A 17,991-nucleotide genomic window follows, 5' to 3' on the forward strand; every position below is an offset into this window, starting at 1 on the left:
TATTAAAGAGCTGGCGGTGTTCAGCAGCAGTCTGATTCGGATTCTCCGACCTCAACAAGCTCTCTCTTGCTTCTACAGACACGGGCGTCTAATCTAATCTTGTAAGGAGACAGGCCACAGCAGCTCCCCCGCCCGCCTACATTCTCCCACAAACCCTCACTGAAACATACCTCTAATGAGAGCTGACACACGTGGGTGCACAAAGTGTCACAGAGCTTTAGAGCTGCACGGCTACCTGTTGGTCTGGCATTAAAAAAGCAGAAAAGGTGAAAGATGCACTGAGTGATCATGCATGATCTCAACTTTAAATTGCTTGACATTCAATTTTTTTTTCCATGCTAAAAAACTGTCACTTCCTTCCTGCATCAGGCAGTCATTTAACACCCTGTATTTACTGTCTAATAAACCACCACTCGCAAGAGATTTTGTATGATAACACATCCTAAAAACCTCGGTATAAAACTAAAGCAAGTGTAGTCTAACGACTTGTTGGCAGCGTATGAGACATATTGCCCCGAGGCACAGACTTGTAAAAAGGGCCCCCACCTGTGAAAATGACTACTTACAATGTAAATGTCTTTTTCTTCTGTTTGTACTGTGTGTGTTTGCATTGGCTTTGTGACCGTTTCTGTTAATGAAGCATTTAGCTTCTGTCAGATCTGTGTCTTTGTGACTGTTTTGCATCTCTTTGTGGTCACTGACTCGCATTCACACAAAGAGCTCTGACCCCTGTGGGCTCCTGGACCTGTGCCTGGTGGGTACATTCAGGAGCTCCTCCGTGGATCTATGGAGCACTTTCTCAGTATCACACCATGTTTTTTTTTTTCCTGCTGCAGAATTTTCTAGGTCACGTTCCAGGGCTCCAGACGTTGACGATTCAGTCACATCTTGCAACCATTTTCTGTAGCAGTATGACAAAATTGTACAATAAGGTGCACCAGTGTGCCAAAGCTGTTTGGGTTTTCATCTGATCTGCCTGTGTCGGATCGGTAAGTAGCCTACTCTCACTCCCTTTTTGTGGGCTGAGCAAAGCTCAAAGTCTTTCGATTGTAAACCGATCAAGCCAGAAGATCATTTCAGTCCCGAATCTATGACGAGGATGAGCTCCGGAATCAGCTGGTAAAAAAGAAAAACCCCTCAACACCTCCTAACACAAGATTATTCTGCCATTTATATGGTAAAATCATTCCAGAGAGTTTGCCTAAATTTGTCATGAAACGCTCATAAAGCGCAACAGCATGTACAATCCATCAATTGTTGGGGTGGGGAAAATGCACTGGGACTGCTGCGCAAAGTTATACCGATGTGTAAAACCATTTAATCAGCAATTCAATATGTGAACATTTAGTCCATCTTAACTGTATTACTGAAAATACCTGGCAATAATCTGACAATTTAGCATACAGTTGGGCTGTCACATTTTCTTTGAAGTTTAAACTTCTGTTCGAACATGGAGAAACTTTGGACACATTGTCCTTTTTACCCCTCAGTAAGAGAAGCTAATATTGCTAAGCGAATAGTGTCTGCTAAGTTGCTAACGAAAGGAAGGAAACTAGCAAGCGGAGCTGTCCGGCGAAGAAAAATTACAACACCAAATAATCTGAGAGGCAATCTTTGGAAGTATTTTGGATCTTAAATCATTAATGTTATAGAAACAAGCTAATTTAAAAGAGTTTGTTAACTCCGTACGAAGCAGCTGTCTTGCTCAACAATGTCAACAAATCCGCAGACTCATGTGCTAGCATACTGGACAGCTGGATAATGGACAGCCAAAGCAGGTCCCTCGCTAAAGACTCATAGAAATGACCTCACTGATAAGATAGCAAGATTTAAATGCAAATAATAAAAAAAAGGGGCCAAATGAATACTTTCAAAGAATGTTTGAATGGTAAATGGACTGTACTTATGTCGCGCTTTTCTATGCGAGCGGATCTTTTTCTGTGCTGCGACAGACGTCTGATTTCTGCTGTTGTTTTGACCGGCGGGGGTCTGTTTGCCCAGCGGACATGAGGAATGCTGCGCATTCAGTGTAGACACAAACACACACACGAACAAAGTCATACGAACACATGCTGAACAAACGCCATGTTTTCATATTTCAAATTTCATTTGAATTGCGATATGTCTCCAAAGGCCAGTTTTCCTGGAATCATTTTAATTCAGTTGTCAGTAATAAACAGTGATCTTCTGGCCTTCGTGGTTACCAGATGTGCAGCGAACTGAACACTTGGTAGATGGGAGTGACGGTCACTGAAAAATGACCGCGAGCACATCACTGAAAGTTATTAAAAGTGAAAGAGGAGGGATGTATGACAACAGACCTCCAAACAATTAAATAAATGCATAAGAAAAGCAGCTGATCAGGTGACTTTATTTCCTTCCTCCCACTGCTGTGGCACTCAGCAATGTGAAAAATGCCCAGTCACTCACACGTACACACACATACAGACACACACAAACATGCTGAGCGTTATCCTGCGACTGCATGCTAAAGGCTTAGCTGCATACCAGCCGGCACACTGACCTGGGATTAACTAAAGACCAGGCTCCACCTGAGCAGCACACATACACATACGTTTGCATCTCTGTCTATACTATTCTTCTTTGCCCTTAATTTGACCGTTACAACTAAAAGCCTAATCCAAAACTGACCGAGACCTTGTGTACCTCGCTGAAAGTGTGCCTCGTAGTGAGGACTGAGCTCAAACAGGTCCCCACAAAGACAGATGTCCTCGTAAACACATTTCAGCTCAGTGTAAAGTAAAAACAGTATTTGTCAGTACTGTTCAGGTGGCTATTTGATGGAACTTGAATCTGAAGGGAGAGAGAGGAAAATATAAAAAAAACAGAGAAAGGTTCAAGGTTACTTTGTTGTCCCTTTAGGGCAATTTGTTTGCAGCTAACAGCAAAGATAAAAAAAAATACCACCAGCATACCAACACACATGCATACATAAACAGACGTCAGTGCTGTGCTAGGTTTTCCTAGCATAACATTACATTGTAACAAGATGAATTTTTGTAATTCACTTTACCTGTCAGTGGTTTTAATGTTGTGGCTGATCAGTGTATATATTGACTAAGTGCCCAATCGTACTCTGATGCAAACATGCTCACGAACAATAGGTACATGGTAGGAGTCCCGTAAGGGGATGTGTTCAGTGGTGAATGGTTAATGGACTGCATTCATATTTTTGCTTTTCCAATCACTACCAGCTGTTCACACCCAGAACTGCTTACACCATGCAGCCTTTAGCCTATACACTGCTTTTTGCTAACAGCCCACAGGTCGAAGGCAGGGACACTTTGTAGCCTTTTCAAAATGTCTGCTTCCTAACGACAATGAGAAGTCTGGCTTTAAATTAAGTGTCGTAACTCTGCCCTGACCCTCGTAACTTAGTGGCTCATTATAAGTAATGTGGTCACCTTGTCGGGCAAACCCTTCATGGCTTTCTCTCGGGAGCTGGTGGAGACTAAACCAGAGCGACAGGAAGAAACAGTTTTACTCCCACTTTCAGGAGCGTGACTCCTCTTTAAAGACAGCGTTGGCCTGCATCTACAGGATAGATCAATGCAGCGCTTTATTTGCTTACTCAAGAAAGTCAATCATAGTTGTCTTTTTATGAAATGACACTTCAATGTTGTTTTACCAGTTTTTTCTGCTGCCCCCAAGTGGTAAGAAATGGGTTTGTGCAGGTTTATATGGACACAGAACTTGGACACATCTATTTATCCTCCCTGAATCGAGGCAGAGCAACAACATCACATGACCTCTGCTTTTGCTTCTGACCGACAGGTCATAATTCCCACATCCACATGAGTTTTTTAATGTATGTAAAAATACGGCACGTCGTTTTATGCAAGAAGTGAAACATTTGTCGTCTGGTTTGAAATGGCTTCCTCGGGACAAAGATTTAAAGCTACCGTGGTAACTTTATACGTTTAAATATGTACAGAAACGCCTTGTTTCCCCGTGTGATGAAAAAAACACGTGCTCACACCGGGGGAGTGGAGAACACAGAGCACTGGAAATAACGAGAGGCGAGGTAAACAGAAGAAGAAGATAAAGAGAGAACCAGACGCCATCCCACGCCACCTCGCTTCACTCGCATCAAAACAGCGTTTCGCTTCTCTAAAGCAGCTCTGCTCAGGCCATTCGTTTGCCTTTAAGCTGCCAGACTGCACTTTAAGGACACTCAGCTGTGTACCTGCAGTGGAGTGTACATTGTTCGGTATCGCTCCTCGCCATCGGTCTCTCGGGTAAACATGGGATTGCAACAGTTCATGTGAAACACAGATATGGAAGGATGTGGAGAGATTGGGGCAGTGACTTTTTTTCCTCAAACTTTTTTCACCAGTGTTCCCTCCTACCATACAAATACACTTATGGTTTGACCTGGTTGTTAAGGAATATGTCAAAAATACTGCATGAAAAAAGTAAGCTTTCCTGTGTGGCTGAAGTCCCCCTTTGGGTGCTGCCGGGGGGGCTAACCAAGTAACTCGATTTTGACAAATAACCCCCTGCCAATGCATTCTCGAGGATTTTGTCATCCTATTGCTTGTGGTGCGGGGAATATGCCCAAAACTGGGCTACTGGTTGGCTGAAACAGCCCATCCTCTGTGTCAAATGCAGCAACAAATAAAAGGCGGCGAATGACAGACTGGCGGCAAAAAGTGGATCTCCTTCCTCAAAACTGTGTTTGGTGAGTAGCCTCTCATTCAGGTCCAATTTGCACTCCTTCCTGTTACATTTCTATACACATCTAATTTCACTCATTTACCTTGATTCTTTATCAAAAAGTGGGACCCCTTCTCATTGCTGGAGTATCACACAAAGTTGTGTGGACGCAAGAGGCATCTTTTAAATATTCACACGGTGTCATTTTACTGTGTTCTATGTGAAAGGAAATGCTCCCATTAGAATGGCCTATAAAGGCTACATGAGGAGGCAGGAGAGGTGGCGGCGGAATAAGTATTAGAGACACAAGTTTGACTCTAATCTGAAACCATTTTGTTTGTAACAAGTTGGCTTTAGGCACACATTTTTGGTGTACATTGCAGCCAGTCTGAAACCAGGGGATCCTGACGAAGCTGCTCGTGGCAGCTATGCGATGCCTTGGAGCTCGACTGGGCTGGAAATTTCCAGTATCCTCATCACGAGTGTGGTGTAAACTGTACATCTCTAAATGTTTCTGAGGCGATAAGCGTTTGCCTGCATCAAACCGGGCGCAACATTTGCATGTTCTCCCTTTTAGAGCAGAATACTTTCTGTTGCTGGGACCAGCAAAGTCATTTGTACACATTTTGGCACACATTGGGTGTAACTGCAATGGCGTTTGCGTTGTTTGATATCGCTCTTTGCCATTGGTACCTTGGGTTAACGTGGGGTCTGCAGCAGTTCATCATGTGAAACGCAGATCTCAAAATGTTACTCTACTTCTTCACATTCCACTGCGGATTCCGTATGAACGGTTCAACGAAAAATACGAAAATCCCAACAGTGACACGTTTACATTTACTTATGGTGTGTTTCCACTATGCAGTCTGGTACGGATCGGGTCGGAACGGTTTGCTTATTTCAGCGTTTCCATTACCACGAAATTGTTACTATTTTCGTAATCCTTCTGCTTGAGGTACCCAGCTCTGATTCCTACAAGTGTAGCGCTTTGTGATGTCTTAGTCTCATCTTAGAAAACCAATCAACCAATCATAACCCTGTCTGATGATTAAGAGCATGGCATTTCTTCGGGATGAAGAAAAAAAAAGCTCGACAGTGACAGGGAGCTGCACATTTTAAACGGGCAGGTGAAGCAGTAATGAAGGAAGAAACCGAGTTAAGAGAGACAGACAACAGACAAAATTCACAACAGATAGTAATAAACAGGTGCTGAGGGATGGAAGGCGAGGCCAGTCAGCTCAGGTCAGATGGTAGTCACAAATATTTGTTAATAACTTTTTTTCTGCTGCGAGGGAAGCTGCAAAACCCAGCGTATATTCAGCTTGAAAGCAGTTACAAAGGGGGCAGGACGAAGAGAACTAAATAACCACTGATCTCAGACAAGATGCGCGCCTCCCTCACTCTTTTCAGAGGAAGAATGCAAAACAATAAATGCTCTTGGATACAGGACAAATAAACAGATGTTTGCACCCCAGGCTGCACTAGTTTAAGGTCTACTGTAGGTGAATTTGAAAGCTGAAAACACAGGATGATACAGAGGGGGTTCACAAAAAGGTAGATACAAAAAAGAAAGCTAAATTCCATTATCGATAAAGAGTCCTACAACTGAAGTAAGAAGCGAAAAGAGCTGCATTCAACCAAAGACACATGCCTGGTTGTTTATAACCAAAGTTAAAGTCCAATGCACGAAGAAAATTTGCAATGCAATGGACAAAATTGTTTGAAATGTTCAAGTTCTACATCTGTGACCTTCTCATTAGTCCATGAAAATGTCCGAAAAAACAACACAAACGCAAGAGAAAAAGCTGTCACGAAAAAACAAGAACTACACATCTGGGTCATCATAAAAAAAAAAAAAACACCGTTGCCAGAGACAAAGACTACGTAGATGTCTTAAAGTGCAACCTTTTTATTTGCAGATGCATCAATGAATTCCATTCCCACATGTATCCGACTACCAATTCATCTGGTCTTGTAAGAAATCTGAAGAGATCAAAGGTAAGGTGCAGGAGAACAAGAGTTTGACATGAAGAACGAGATTTAAACAGATACAGATTCTTATACAGGCGCCCTTATGGCTGCAGTTTACATCCAGCCGTGGATAGTTTATTCATCTTCAAGATCCTGAACTGCATATCTGGAATCAACAATACCCTATTTCACAGGTGCCTTTGCTTGTTGCGGATCCTGTCATATGTCAAAGCACAGAGGCGGAACGGCTCCGCCTCATGTGTGCTTAGACACATCAAGCCAGTATCACGAAAGTTGCCGCTCCAACCATTGATGCTAACTCTGCACAGTAAGGGCACAGTGATGAAACCCCGAGCCTCCTCTGTTCGTCTTGTGTGAATATGTATGTAGCTAAACAAGTTTAACTGATTCTAGCAATAACCTTATGGAAAGACAACGACCCTACTGCGGTTGGTAACATCCTCTCCACAACATCCTCTCCAACATGTCCCCCCCAAACCTTTTAATTTGCATTTACAATGCTAGGAAATGGTGAGTATAAAAAAGTTTATACGCTCACTTATGGTGGGTTTTTCCCAGTTTCTAAGAATAGAAGAGAAGTGCATTTAGGGTTATGGAAACAACTCTGAGCCGGCAAAGAATAAACTATCAGATCTACCCAGATATGATGTGATATCCCAGATAATTCTAAAGATGGAAAGTACTTCATAATGAGCTCTCTCTCTCTCTCTCTCTCTCTCTTTTTGTCTTTAAAAAAAAAAAAAAAAGATTTAAAACTTTTTTTTTTGTTTCCAGTTATGACAACTACTTCTTCTACTGAATAACAACCACTAGCAGCATAGCCCTTACCGCCACCCTCTAGTGACACTGCTTCATTGAGTTAATTTGTTTAAAACCAGGCAATGGCGGGGTGAGTGATTTGCATTTCTTTTTTGCAGCTTTTCTGAAGATCATTTCAGATTTGAGCTTTGTTAGTCCAGCAACTGAAGCTGAGGTTTAACAGTGGGTGTTTCCTTTCAACAATACGGGTGAAGGCCTAAGATTTTTCCCAAGTGTGCTTGAATTTGTGGTTACGTGTAAGAAATGAATACGTTTCAGGTTATGACTGGTTTGATACGTAGGAAAAACTTAATAACTTACGCAAATTGATTGGTTTATTATCTTTAAACAAAAACTTTTCCTTGCCGTTTAACAGACTGCGACCTCTAGTCAAAGATATCAACTTGTACCGAGGTCCATAACGTGGATCCAGAATGCATCGCGAACCTCCGTCGTCTTCTCCAACTCTCTGCCAGTGTCTTGAAAAATAAACCGTAAATTGCCTCTGGTGGATTTACGACAGTCTGGCTAGACTCCTATTTTCTACGGAGCTCCCCCTACAGCTTTGGGGTGTGTATTGCATGGTAAACAAACCCCGTTATTCCTTAGCCCTGCTTTAATATGCAAGCATTCTTTAAATGATAGGCCGGCAGAAAGAGAGTTTGCCGTAAGCCAAAAATTCAAAGCTTAAGTCTCTCGAGCCTAATTTGTCCTAAATCCATGAAGGGGTCTGATTTAATCTGGATAAACTCACTGCTCTTCAAAGGGTGGTTCCTTAAACCTTTGAGCGAGCGCTGTCAAAATCTCCAGATCAAGAACCTTTACAACGCAAAGCTGATTTCGAGGCGTGAACTGCGGCCCTGAAGTTTTGGGGCGTTAGGAGTAGCTGTGTGTGCAACAGGAAATAATTTGGACAGGACATTCTCACAGACATTACCCTGCCAGTTCCCTGGAACTCTTATTTTTTTTAGCTCCTACTTTGGATCAGCAAAAAGTTGCCATTTGAAACTATGGTGATTGGTTCAGATGGCATGAGTGCATGAATGTAGATTTGGAGCCAACTGTCACAAAATCCCTTTAAAATAAATTAGTAAAACATTAGATGTGTGAACGACAACTCTGAAATGTTTAGTTTTGTTTGTTTGTTTACTTTGGGTTTTTTTTCAAGCGGGGTTGTGTGAAGTACTTATGATCAATTAGTAAATAATCTGCAGTTTTGAGAAGCAGGTGAGCTAAGCTAGCAGCTGCTCAGAATGGGGAGAGAGCTAATGTATTTACAGGGTTGGGCGAGTTAACTCGTTAATTATTTAACGCCGATAAATATTTCATCGCGCATTAACTCAGTTTTTTATTTTTTATTTTGAAATTTTAGTTATTTTATTATTGTAAATGTTTTTTGCTCACAGGCTTTTATTTTGTAAAAGTCTGTTGCTGTCTGCTGCGGAACCAGGAAAGAAAGTAATCGGCGGATCCACCAAACATGGAGAAGGGTACGGAACTTTTACTCGGCCATTTTCATTTTAAAGTTCTTCCAGACGGCGGAGTCGACAGAACCAAAGTCATCTGTAAACTCTGCCAAGTTGAATTTTCTTATCACTGCAGTAGTTGCAGTCTAAAATATCACTTAAAGGCAAAACACACAACTGATAGCAGCAAGTCATTCAAGGAAACAGACAGTGGAGCGAGGCTTCTACATAAAAACTACAGAAAGATGCTGATGTTAAAAGTGTGTTTGCACAACAAATGTTATGGCACTTTCATTCATATGGCAGCACATTTAAAATAAAACTAAAGGCTTAAAGCTATACACTACTTTTGAATTAATTTTTGGATTGTGCGATTAACGCGATTAATCATTAGTTAAAGTTCAATTCTCATGTCATGGGGGGTGGGGGGGCACGACAAAAATGACAAAAATAGGTTTGGAAGAGATTGAGTAAATGGGAAGAGGCCAAATGGCTGACCTTCAAATCTGAAGAGCAAACAACATGAGGTGAAGGCAATAAAGAAGTGACAAACAAACGCACTATGTTTACCGTCCTCTTAACACTGACCGACTGACAGAAGGATGAGGGAAGGGAGGAAAGAGGACAGGCGACAAAAAGGTGTGTGTCGGTGACAGAGTGACATATCGCATACAAAGAGATGAAATGAGGTCATCATCTCAGGAGCGAGTGAGATCTTTTAAAGAAAAGGAAACAGGGATAAAGAGAATAACTTTAGATCTTTTTCATGGGACCGAATGAACGAGATGGCGAATGGAGAGGAAGAGGGAGGAGGAGGAGTGTGTGTGCCGGGGTAATTAGCTGTCTAAACATTTGGTTTGGTTAGCTCTAACTGACTTTTGTCCACCTGTTAGTCCTGATGGCATTTGCAGCTCATTGACATCCCAGTGCGAGTCCGATCAGCAAAAACACAGAAGACATATGTACACTCATAGTACACGTACTGTTTTTTTTTTTTTTTTAATTTTGAAAATGACATACCTTACTCTTTTGCGCACTTGACGCGATGTTGTTGATTTGGCTGTTAGCAAAGCATACTCGACACACAGTCCTAAAGGTAAACTATGTTTTTTTAAATTTATTTTTTGGGCTTTTTATGCCTTTAAAGATAGGACAGTGTAGAGAGACAGGAAGCAGGGGGCAGAGAGAGAGAGGGGGAACAACATGCAGCAAAGGGCCGTCCGATGCGGGACTCAAACCGGGGCCAGCTACAGCGAGGACTGTAGCTTCTTGTACATGGGGCGCCTGCTGTACCCACTACGCCACAGACTGCCCCAGTAAACTATGTTTTAAGTTTAGGTTTACGGGAGAACGTGCAGACTCCACACGGAGAAAATTCCAGCCGAGATTCAAACTTCAGGCTTCTTGCTGTAGCCCAATCAGACCATCTTTTGGCAAGAAAAATACAGATTTGTGCTGTTCAGACTGTTGTGAAAAAAAAAAAAAAAAAAAAAAAAATCAGACAAGGACCACAAATGGGGGGAAAAAAAAGCCGGATATGGGTCAATTTTGCCTGCAGTATGAACATCGAAGGGTTGATCCCCGAGATGTGAACCATTCATAATCCTTCAGAACAGAAGGACTTGATTGGACTGGACACAGAAAATCAAGATCAACCTGAACTAAAACAACGAGAAGAGAATGTATGAAGAGAGACTCATGATCAGCTCATGATCTGAAGCGCCAAGATCTTCTCTAAAAACATGTAAAAGCCACGTTGCACTGATTCTCCTGTTTTTATCGATTATGGGACAAAAGCAGCCCTATGAGCTCTGAATATGGATATGCCGTCCACACCAACTCAACCAAGTGCAGTCACGCTGAGTGAACAGAGGAGTGCTTAAAGGTAAACAAGAGGAATATATTCTGCGGATGCCGAGTCAATCACTTCATCTAAAACTGACTGAGATGCGTAATCACAGGCTGAAGACTAAACTAAAGTCGGAACAAACAACAAACAAACAAGAAATGGGGACAGCTTGCAAAGCATCACAAAGGACTCAACTCATTCCTTTGGTGTCGTGATTTCTAAACGTTTCAGAATTCAGAGTGATTGCGAAGGAGGGATTCTCCAAAACGACAAATATACTAAATGAACAGATACCTTATACATTTAAAAAAAAAAAAGCTTTATTCTTATTTTATATTTTTTATTCATTTTTATTCATATTTAATTTTAATTATCTTTTTATTGGTTGCAGGACAAGGAAGAATTTCACTGCACATTGTACGTGTATGATTGTGTATGTGACAAATAAAACTATCTTGAATCTTGAACTTTATGTCTTGTTTCATGCTAATTTGTCCAATTACATTTGAGCCAATCAAAAACACGAGACAGTTTCTATTTTTTTTTTTTTCTGTTCAGCCTCCTGAATTAAACCCAAAGTCTAAACTTTGGTTGCACTTCAAATCTACTGCCACGGCCGATAGAGAAGAGAAGAAATACAAGTTTTTATTGAAATATTCAAGAAGTAACAGTAACAGCGCTCAGGAAGATTCTGCAATCGGCAGAATTTTTGACGCCTGGTGAGGGCGTCATGATTGGGTATAAAAGGAGGATCCACCAAGACCATCCAGGGTGATATCAGAAAACAAAAGCAAGCAACGGTGATGATGCACAAGTGCGTCAGTGTCCATGGCAGGGATGAAGGGTCGTATTAATGCAGATGTTGGAAATTTGGAGAGAAATATCAAGGTGGCATCTTAGCGTGTTTGACTGGAAGGTCTGTGCTTCTATCAGCAGCTCAATGCCAGACCCCGATCTGTATGACTTCCAACAGCACAGAGTGACACCGAGTGTCTGTGCGTGCTTGACTGGCCCGCCTGCAGTCCAGATCTGTTTCTTATCTTAGAGGTGGGAAGCATCACGAAGAGGAGAATCAGACGACAACCACCTCGGAGCGTTTGAGCAGCTGAAAACTTGCATTCAGGGAAAATGGATGGTTATTGTAGGCACTGAAAATAATTCCCTTTATTATCTGTATTTATTAGATTAAGGTTCAAACAAATAACAAATTACAGACATGTATGTAAGTATGTACATATATATATATTAGGGCTGGGCGCGTTAACTCCTTATTGTCGCGTTTACTCGTTAATTATTTAACGTTGATAAATATTTTATCGTGCATTAACCCATGTTTTATTTATTTATTTAAAAAATGTTTTTTTACAAAATTAAAAAAAAAAATTTACTATTTTTTTGGGGGGAACGACACGCAGCAACCACCCGTTATATTATTTATTTTATTTTGTAAAAGTCTGTTGCTGTCTGCTGCGGAACCGGAAAAGAAAGTAATCGGTGGATCCACCAAACATGGAGAAGGGTACAGAACTTTTACTCGGCCATTTTCATTTTAAAGTTCTTCCAGACGGCGGAGTCGACAGAACCAAAGTCATCTATAAACACTGCCAAGTTGAATTGTCTTCTCAGCGTAGTAGTTCCAGTCTAAAATATCACTTAAAGGCAAAACACACAACTGATAGCAGCAAGTCATTCAAGGAAACAGACAGTGGAGCGAGGCTTCTACATAAAACTACAGAAAGATGCTGATGTTTAAAGTGTGTTTGCAACAACAAATGTTATGGCACTTTCATTCATATGGCAGCACATTTAAAATAAAACTAAATGCTAAAGGCTAAAGGGTTTTTGGATTTTGTGTACAAATGCGATTAATCGTGATTAATCAGGGAAATCATGTGATCAATTAGATTAAAAATTGTAATCGTTGCCCAGCCCTAATATATATATATTGTCAGGCGCGTCATTTCCGCCGCGTCCCCGGCACTTTGTCTGACGAGCAGATTTGTCCCCACCACTTAAAAAAAGTTTTTATATCATGGCATTCTCCTAACCAAAGACTATTTGACCCGCTCTGCTTTCACTCTCCTTGTATGAATGCGCTTGTGATCAGCCCCCATTGCTGAATAGCCACTATGCTGAATCCGCTCCGCTCCCACGCACTGTGCTTGCGGTCTGCAGTCTGTTACAGTGTAACGAGCGATGAAAGACGTCGCTGGTGTTGCAGGTGAAGATTCGTCAGTGTTTATGATGCATATCAGGCGAGAGACAATGAATGAAAACTTATTTCACAGAGGGGTTGCTGCTCGTTCACTCTTGCCCGTCGTTTCATAGCCTGGCAATGTTTGGAAACTTTGTCAGGGCAAGGGCTGTTTGTAGCCAGGCTACGTCTCCTGATGCGCTCTTGCTTGGTCGAGGTTTGTCTGAGATGTGTTGGTGTGTCAAGGGCTGTGCAATAACCGAAATCGTGTCTTGTACTAAAATGCGGATTTTGAAATACGAATAGGGCCTACTCTTAAGTTTGTCCCAACCCAGGATGTTTCCGACGGCCTAAACCAGACCGCGCAGATGGTTTTTAACTTTTAATATGGGGACAATATCGCGTCAATACGCATCATCTAATGCAATGCCTATTATTTATCATGAGACCTCAATTCGGAAGTAATGGGCCTAGCTTGTTCCCAGCACTTTTCAAACCTTACTGGTAATTGTCTATGGTTTATGGTAATTGTCCCCAGCACTTCTGAAATCAAACTGACGCCCATGTATATTGTGTATGTGTTTGGATAGCCGCTCTCTGCACCGCTGCCTGCTTCTCTGGCTCACGGCACATGAGATTAAGAAGGAACTCCCATTCAAGAACAGATATGAAGGAAGGGCAAGAAGGTGATTCCGTGCGCCACAGCTCTCAAGGAAAGAAAGCGAACTGATCGAGGACAGAAAAAAAGAGAGTTGCCGCCCCCCCCCCCCTCGCAGGGAGATTCGGCTGGGCCGTGTTATCTGATGTCACAGATCTGCGCAGTGTGCGGATGTTATGACTAAACTCCCCTTGGCCCACATGTCGGCAACGGAGCAGAAAGATTCCCCTCCAGAGTCACCTCAAAGGGTGAGGGAAGATACGGAGGCTCTTGTGGTGGTGTGTGCACGGGGCGGCACGCATCAAATTAAGTGCTGGCTTGTGGTTTGCAAGGCCATGACGGACTCAAAGGAAAGCCTCTGGGTGTACATTACAGCTGAACTCCCTCACCTGGCAGCATAGATTCATATCACACACACAGACAGAGAGAGGAGTTTTACAAAGTTAAGGGGCATCCTTTCTGAATCTTTTACGAGTGGCATGGCCTTTTCAGCGAGCATCGGTGGGGGAAAAAGGTGAGCCGGCTTCCACAAGGAGACCTTGGGCTCGTACACACTGCGTCCACCAGGGAGCCTCAGAGAGAAATAACTGGGAATGCTGGGAATGAGGGGAGAGTTGGAGTGTTTGAGTTCACATCCTCAGGGTTTCCTCCTGTTTTGACGACACAAGCTGAACCCAAGGTCCACCAGCTGGGCACGAAGGCAGTGAGGAGTGGCTGACCAGACACCTGCTTCCAATCTCAGCCGTACACTTTCACTTTCAGCTTTCAGGGCCGAAAAAAAGCGTTAAACTCTTGCGGACCCCCTTTCCCCTTTCAGATCTTGCACGGAAACAACATCCAGATAACATATAAAGGCACAACTTGACTTGTATCATTACAACCAAGAAGCCCGCCTTGGTTGGTTTGGCACTCTTAACTTCTTTCTTGAATCTTTCTTCTCGCTTTTTCTGAGCTTGTTCAAGGCCGCGACTTAGCCGGGGGTGAAGGATTTCTTTTGAAGAAAAAGAAACTACCACCGCCTGGCCTGATAAAAAAATGGAAGCAGATTACACCCCAATCCTACGTGAACTTTTTTCCACATTAATCAAAAAGCTGCTAAAGATTCAAACTATTACACAAGAAAAAGCTCTTTTTTTTTTTTTTTTTACGCAAAATGCATAAATTATAAAGCTTTTTTTTTTTTTAGCTGACCTCATCCTGAGCGTGTAATTGTCATTTTACTGGTATGTTAACAGCCTTGAGTTTGCTTTGCTGAGTCATGCAAAATGCAGTTGAAAGTGAGGAGATGCAGAAAAGTCCCCTAAATGGTTTGAAACGTGAAAAGCTGCCGCATTATTTCAAATCAAATCAAATTTATTTATATAGCACATTTCATGTACAAACAGTTCAAAGTGCTTTGCATGAAATAAAAGCATTGCAGCAGGGAGTGCAAGAAGCATTAAAAATACATAAAAGAATATAAAGAGAAACAAATAAAATCATTTCAACGAAAGTAAAAAACAACCAACAGTCTAGATAAGTTAAAATATATTTCATGCATAGACACATGAGAACAGAAATGTCTTTAACCTGGATTTAAAAATGTCTACATTTGGTGAAAGTTTAATCTCCACTGGCAGTATTTGGAGAAATTAGAGCTAAGGGGACCTGATTGGACACGCCTGCTGAGTGGGCGGGACCTATGCATTTTTTTTTAATGAGGTGTGAATATTCAGCACGTAGAGCTGCTGGAATATTACATGAGAAGTCAGAGCAAGACGCTGGGCGTTGATTGACGACAAAAAAACCTCCACAAGTTTTTTGGTGGAGCGCAGACATGACAGAGATTAAAAAAAGAAGAAGAAGAAAAAAAAAAAGTCAGAGAGCTGCAGCTGGGATGAGGCATCACAACACATATAGAGGGCGCGGAGAGGTAAAGCGTGCCCAAACATAAAACACACACCTCCCGGGGTTATTACCTCTACACAAGAGCTCACGTGCAACATCATAAGAGAAGCCACCACAAATGGATGTCCTGGCCTGAAATAAATCAAAACCTGCAAGGTGCTGGGAGCAGTCCCCCATCAATGGTGACGGATGCACACCTGCAGAGGGGCCACACCTGGTCAGACCGAGTAAAACCGAACTAAACCGAACTAAATTACTCACTTAGCGTAATGAGACCCTAACAGACTGACAGAATGAACACGATGCAGGTAAAAAAAAATAATAATAATAAAATAAATCTTCATTAAAAGGGCAGAGCCGGCGCGTCGAACCGCTCCTCCATCCGCAGACTTTTATCCGGATCTTTAACCCGATAATGAGACAGAAAGGCAACGTGCCGGCTGGGCCGCGGCTGGCATGTTGCTACAGGTTGTTTTAGGCGACCGGCAGAAGACGGAACGTGATGCGCAGGGAGCCCCGTTCCGTCCACGAGACGACAAAAAAAAAACAGAAGGCGCTCGCGGAGCCCCTCCGTTTAAAAAAGAAAGAAAGAAAAAAAAGTGGCAGAAAAAGCACAGCGAGGGTGTGTTATTGGTTTAATTGCATGGTTATTGTTTACATTTCAACAAAAAAAAACGGAAACGGCGGCGGGATTATTATTATTAGAGAACGAGGATAAGCGCTTGTTATAAAGCAGCGTCTCTATTTATAAACCTTAGTTGTTGTTTTTTTTTCGGAGAGCCGGTGGAGTCCCGGCGCCGGGCTCGGTGGAGCGCGGCAGGTAGCGTGCGGGCGGCTCGCGAGGGGCTCGAGATCCCTGCGCGTGAAAGCTGCAAAACGCACTTACCTTGGAGTCGGCTCGCTGCACCGCGAGGCTCAGGCAGAGGAGGAGCAGAGCCAAGGCGAGCTGTCGCAGGCTCTTCAAGTCTTCACTCATCTTGGTGGAATAAAACAATGATCCGCCTGCTCTAACACTGACCGACTCTCTTTACTTGCGTGTCATAGCCTCGCTGCCCGCCGCGCACTTGCTCTCAGCGCAAGAAAAGTAAGGAGGGGAGAAAAAAAAAAGGGAAACCACTTCGTGTTGTTGCGCTCGCAGAGGCTTCTGGTGGTCCTGGCTGTGGCACCGTGCGCCTCTGTAGTCCTCCTCTAACTTTTTTTTCCTCCCCTCGACTTGAAAACCTGCCCAGCCGGATCTACTTGCCACTCTCTCGGCGCAGTGATACCGGGCTCCCTGAACCTAAGGCTTTGAAAAAAATGGAAAATGAGGAGGAAAATGAATCTTAAAAAGAGAAAAAAAGAAAAAAAGAAAGAAAAGACACAAGTGGAACTCTAAATTTTAGAGTTATTTGAGTGGTTAAACTTTGAGCACTAAACAGGTGACCGCTGTATCACTTCAGTCTGGCTGACGTCCGGTTTCCCCCGCTGTGAATAGTTGTACATTTTTGACGTTAGGGCCGCGCGCATGGATATTATATCTCTTGCATGCCTGTCAAAACTCAACTCCTGAGGGTTTAAAAAAAAAAAAAAAAAAAAAAAAAAGAGGTTTCACATTAAAACTTGAAAAAAAATGTCTATACGCCCGGGCACGTTGCATTCCTGCAAGATTATTAAAGGTCAAATTCCCATTTATTGACGGTTGACAGGGGGATGCTACTGGCAGAATAGCACAGGGTGAAGTGAACTTTTAAAAAGGGCTCTCTTTATAAGTTATAAAGGGATGCTGACATTTTGTGAAATGGCATATGTCACCCATGATATGTGAACGTGACGTATGGTGCACATAAAACTCTAAACTTACTTTATTCTTGTGTTCCATGGTGTTATTTGGTTTTCTTATTGTTTCAGAGCTCGTTACGGACCGTTAGAATTTTAAAATACCAACAAAGCGTCCCGAAAAAAAAACCAATGTCCACCAAACTGGAGTGAGTGTTTGTGCATGTTAGCTTTGATTTCAACACGAATATCAGCTCTCGAAGCAACAGCGCGTTAAATGCGCTGACATCTAGAGGTGAGGTGGTAAATTGCAACCAACTGAATACCCCAAACAGAACATCCTCCCCTGGACGGCATGCAGGAGAAGTGAACGGGGCCGCTTAAAAAATCCCACAAAGGCCGTAGAAAACGTAGGTGTCCCACACCATCGGTAGATCAACATGTCAAACCCCAAGGAAAAACGGATACAACGATTACCAGTTTCACAGTTTTTTTCACCGATTGAAAACAGGTTGCTATCGATAGATCCTCCCCATGAACAGACTGGAGTTTAAACGCTTATGCGTTGGCAGGATTTGTAACGTGATGTGTTGTCCTTGCAGGTTAAAATCATGCACATCTTTTCTTTTAACTGATGACGGAACACGTTTGCTCGGTCAAGAGTCATTCAGATCGGTTTTCGACGCATAGGGTACCCCCTTTTTCCTCCTTTTTT

The 17,991-nt window shown here is 42.6% G+C and overlaps 1 protein-coding gene across 1 annotated transcript in view; it reads right to left on the reverse strand.

Moving 5' to 3' along the window:
• The window catches only part of col4a5 (collagen, type IV, alpha 5 (Alport syndrome)), a 66,250-nt gene extending 49,545 nt beyond the window's left edge, over nucleotides 1–16,705 (reverse strand). Inside the window, exon 1 of the mRNA XM_075451662.1 lies at nucleotides 16,408–16,705. Coding sequence (XP_075307777.1) covers nucleotides 16,408–16,497 — 90 coding nt within the window. The 5' untranslated portion in view covers nucleotides 16,498–16,705. The remainder of the gene's footprint in view (nucleotides 1–16,407) is intronic.
• Between the last annotated feature and the right edge of the window lie 1,286 nt (nucleotides 16,706–17,991).

This window comes from Odontesthes bonariensis, chromosome 19 (assembly GCF_027942865.1).
Source record: "Odontesthes bonariensis isolate fOdoBon6 chromosome 19, fOdoBon6.hap1, whole genome shotgun sequence".
Classification (NCBI taxonomy): Eukaryota; Metazoa; Chordata; class Actinopteri; order Atheriniformes; family Atherinopsidae; genus Odontesthes; species Odontesthes bonariensis.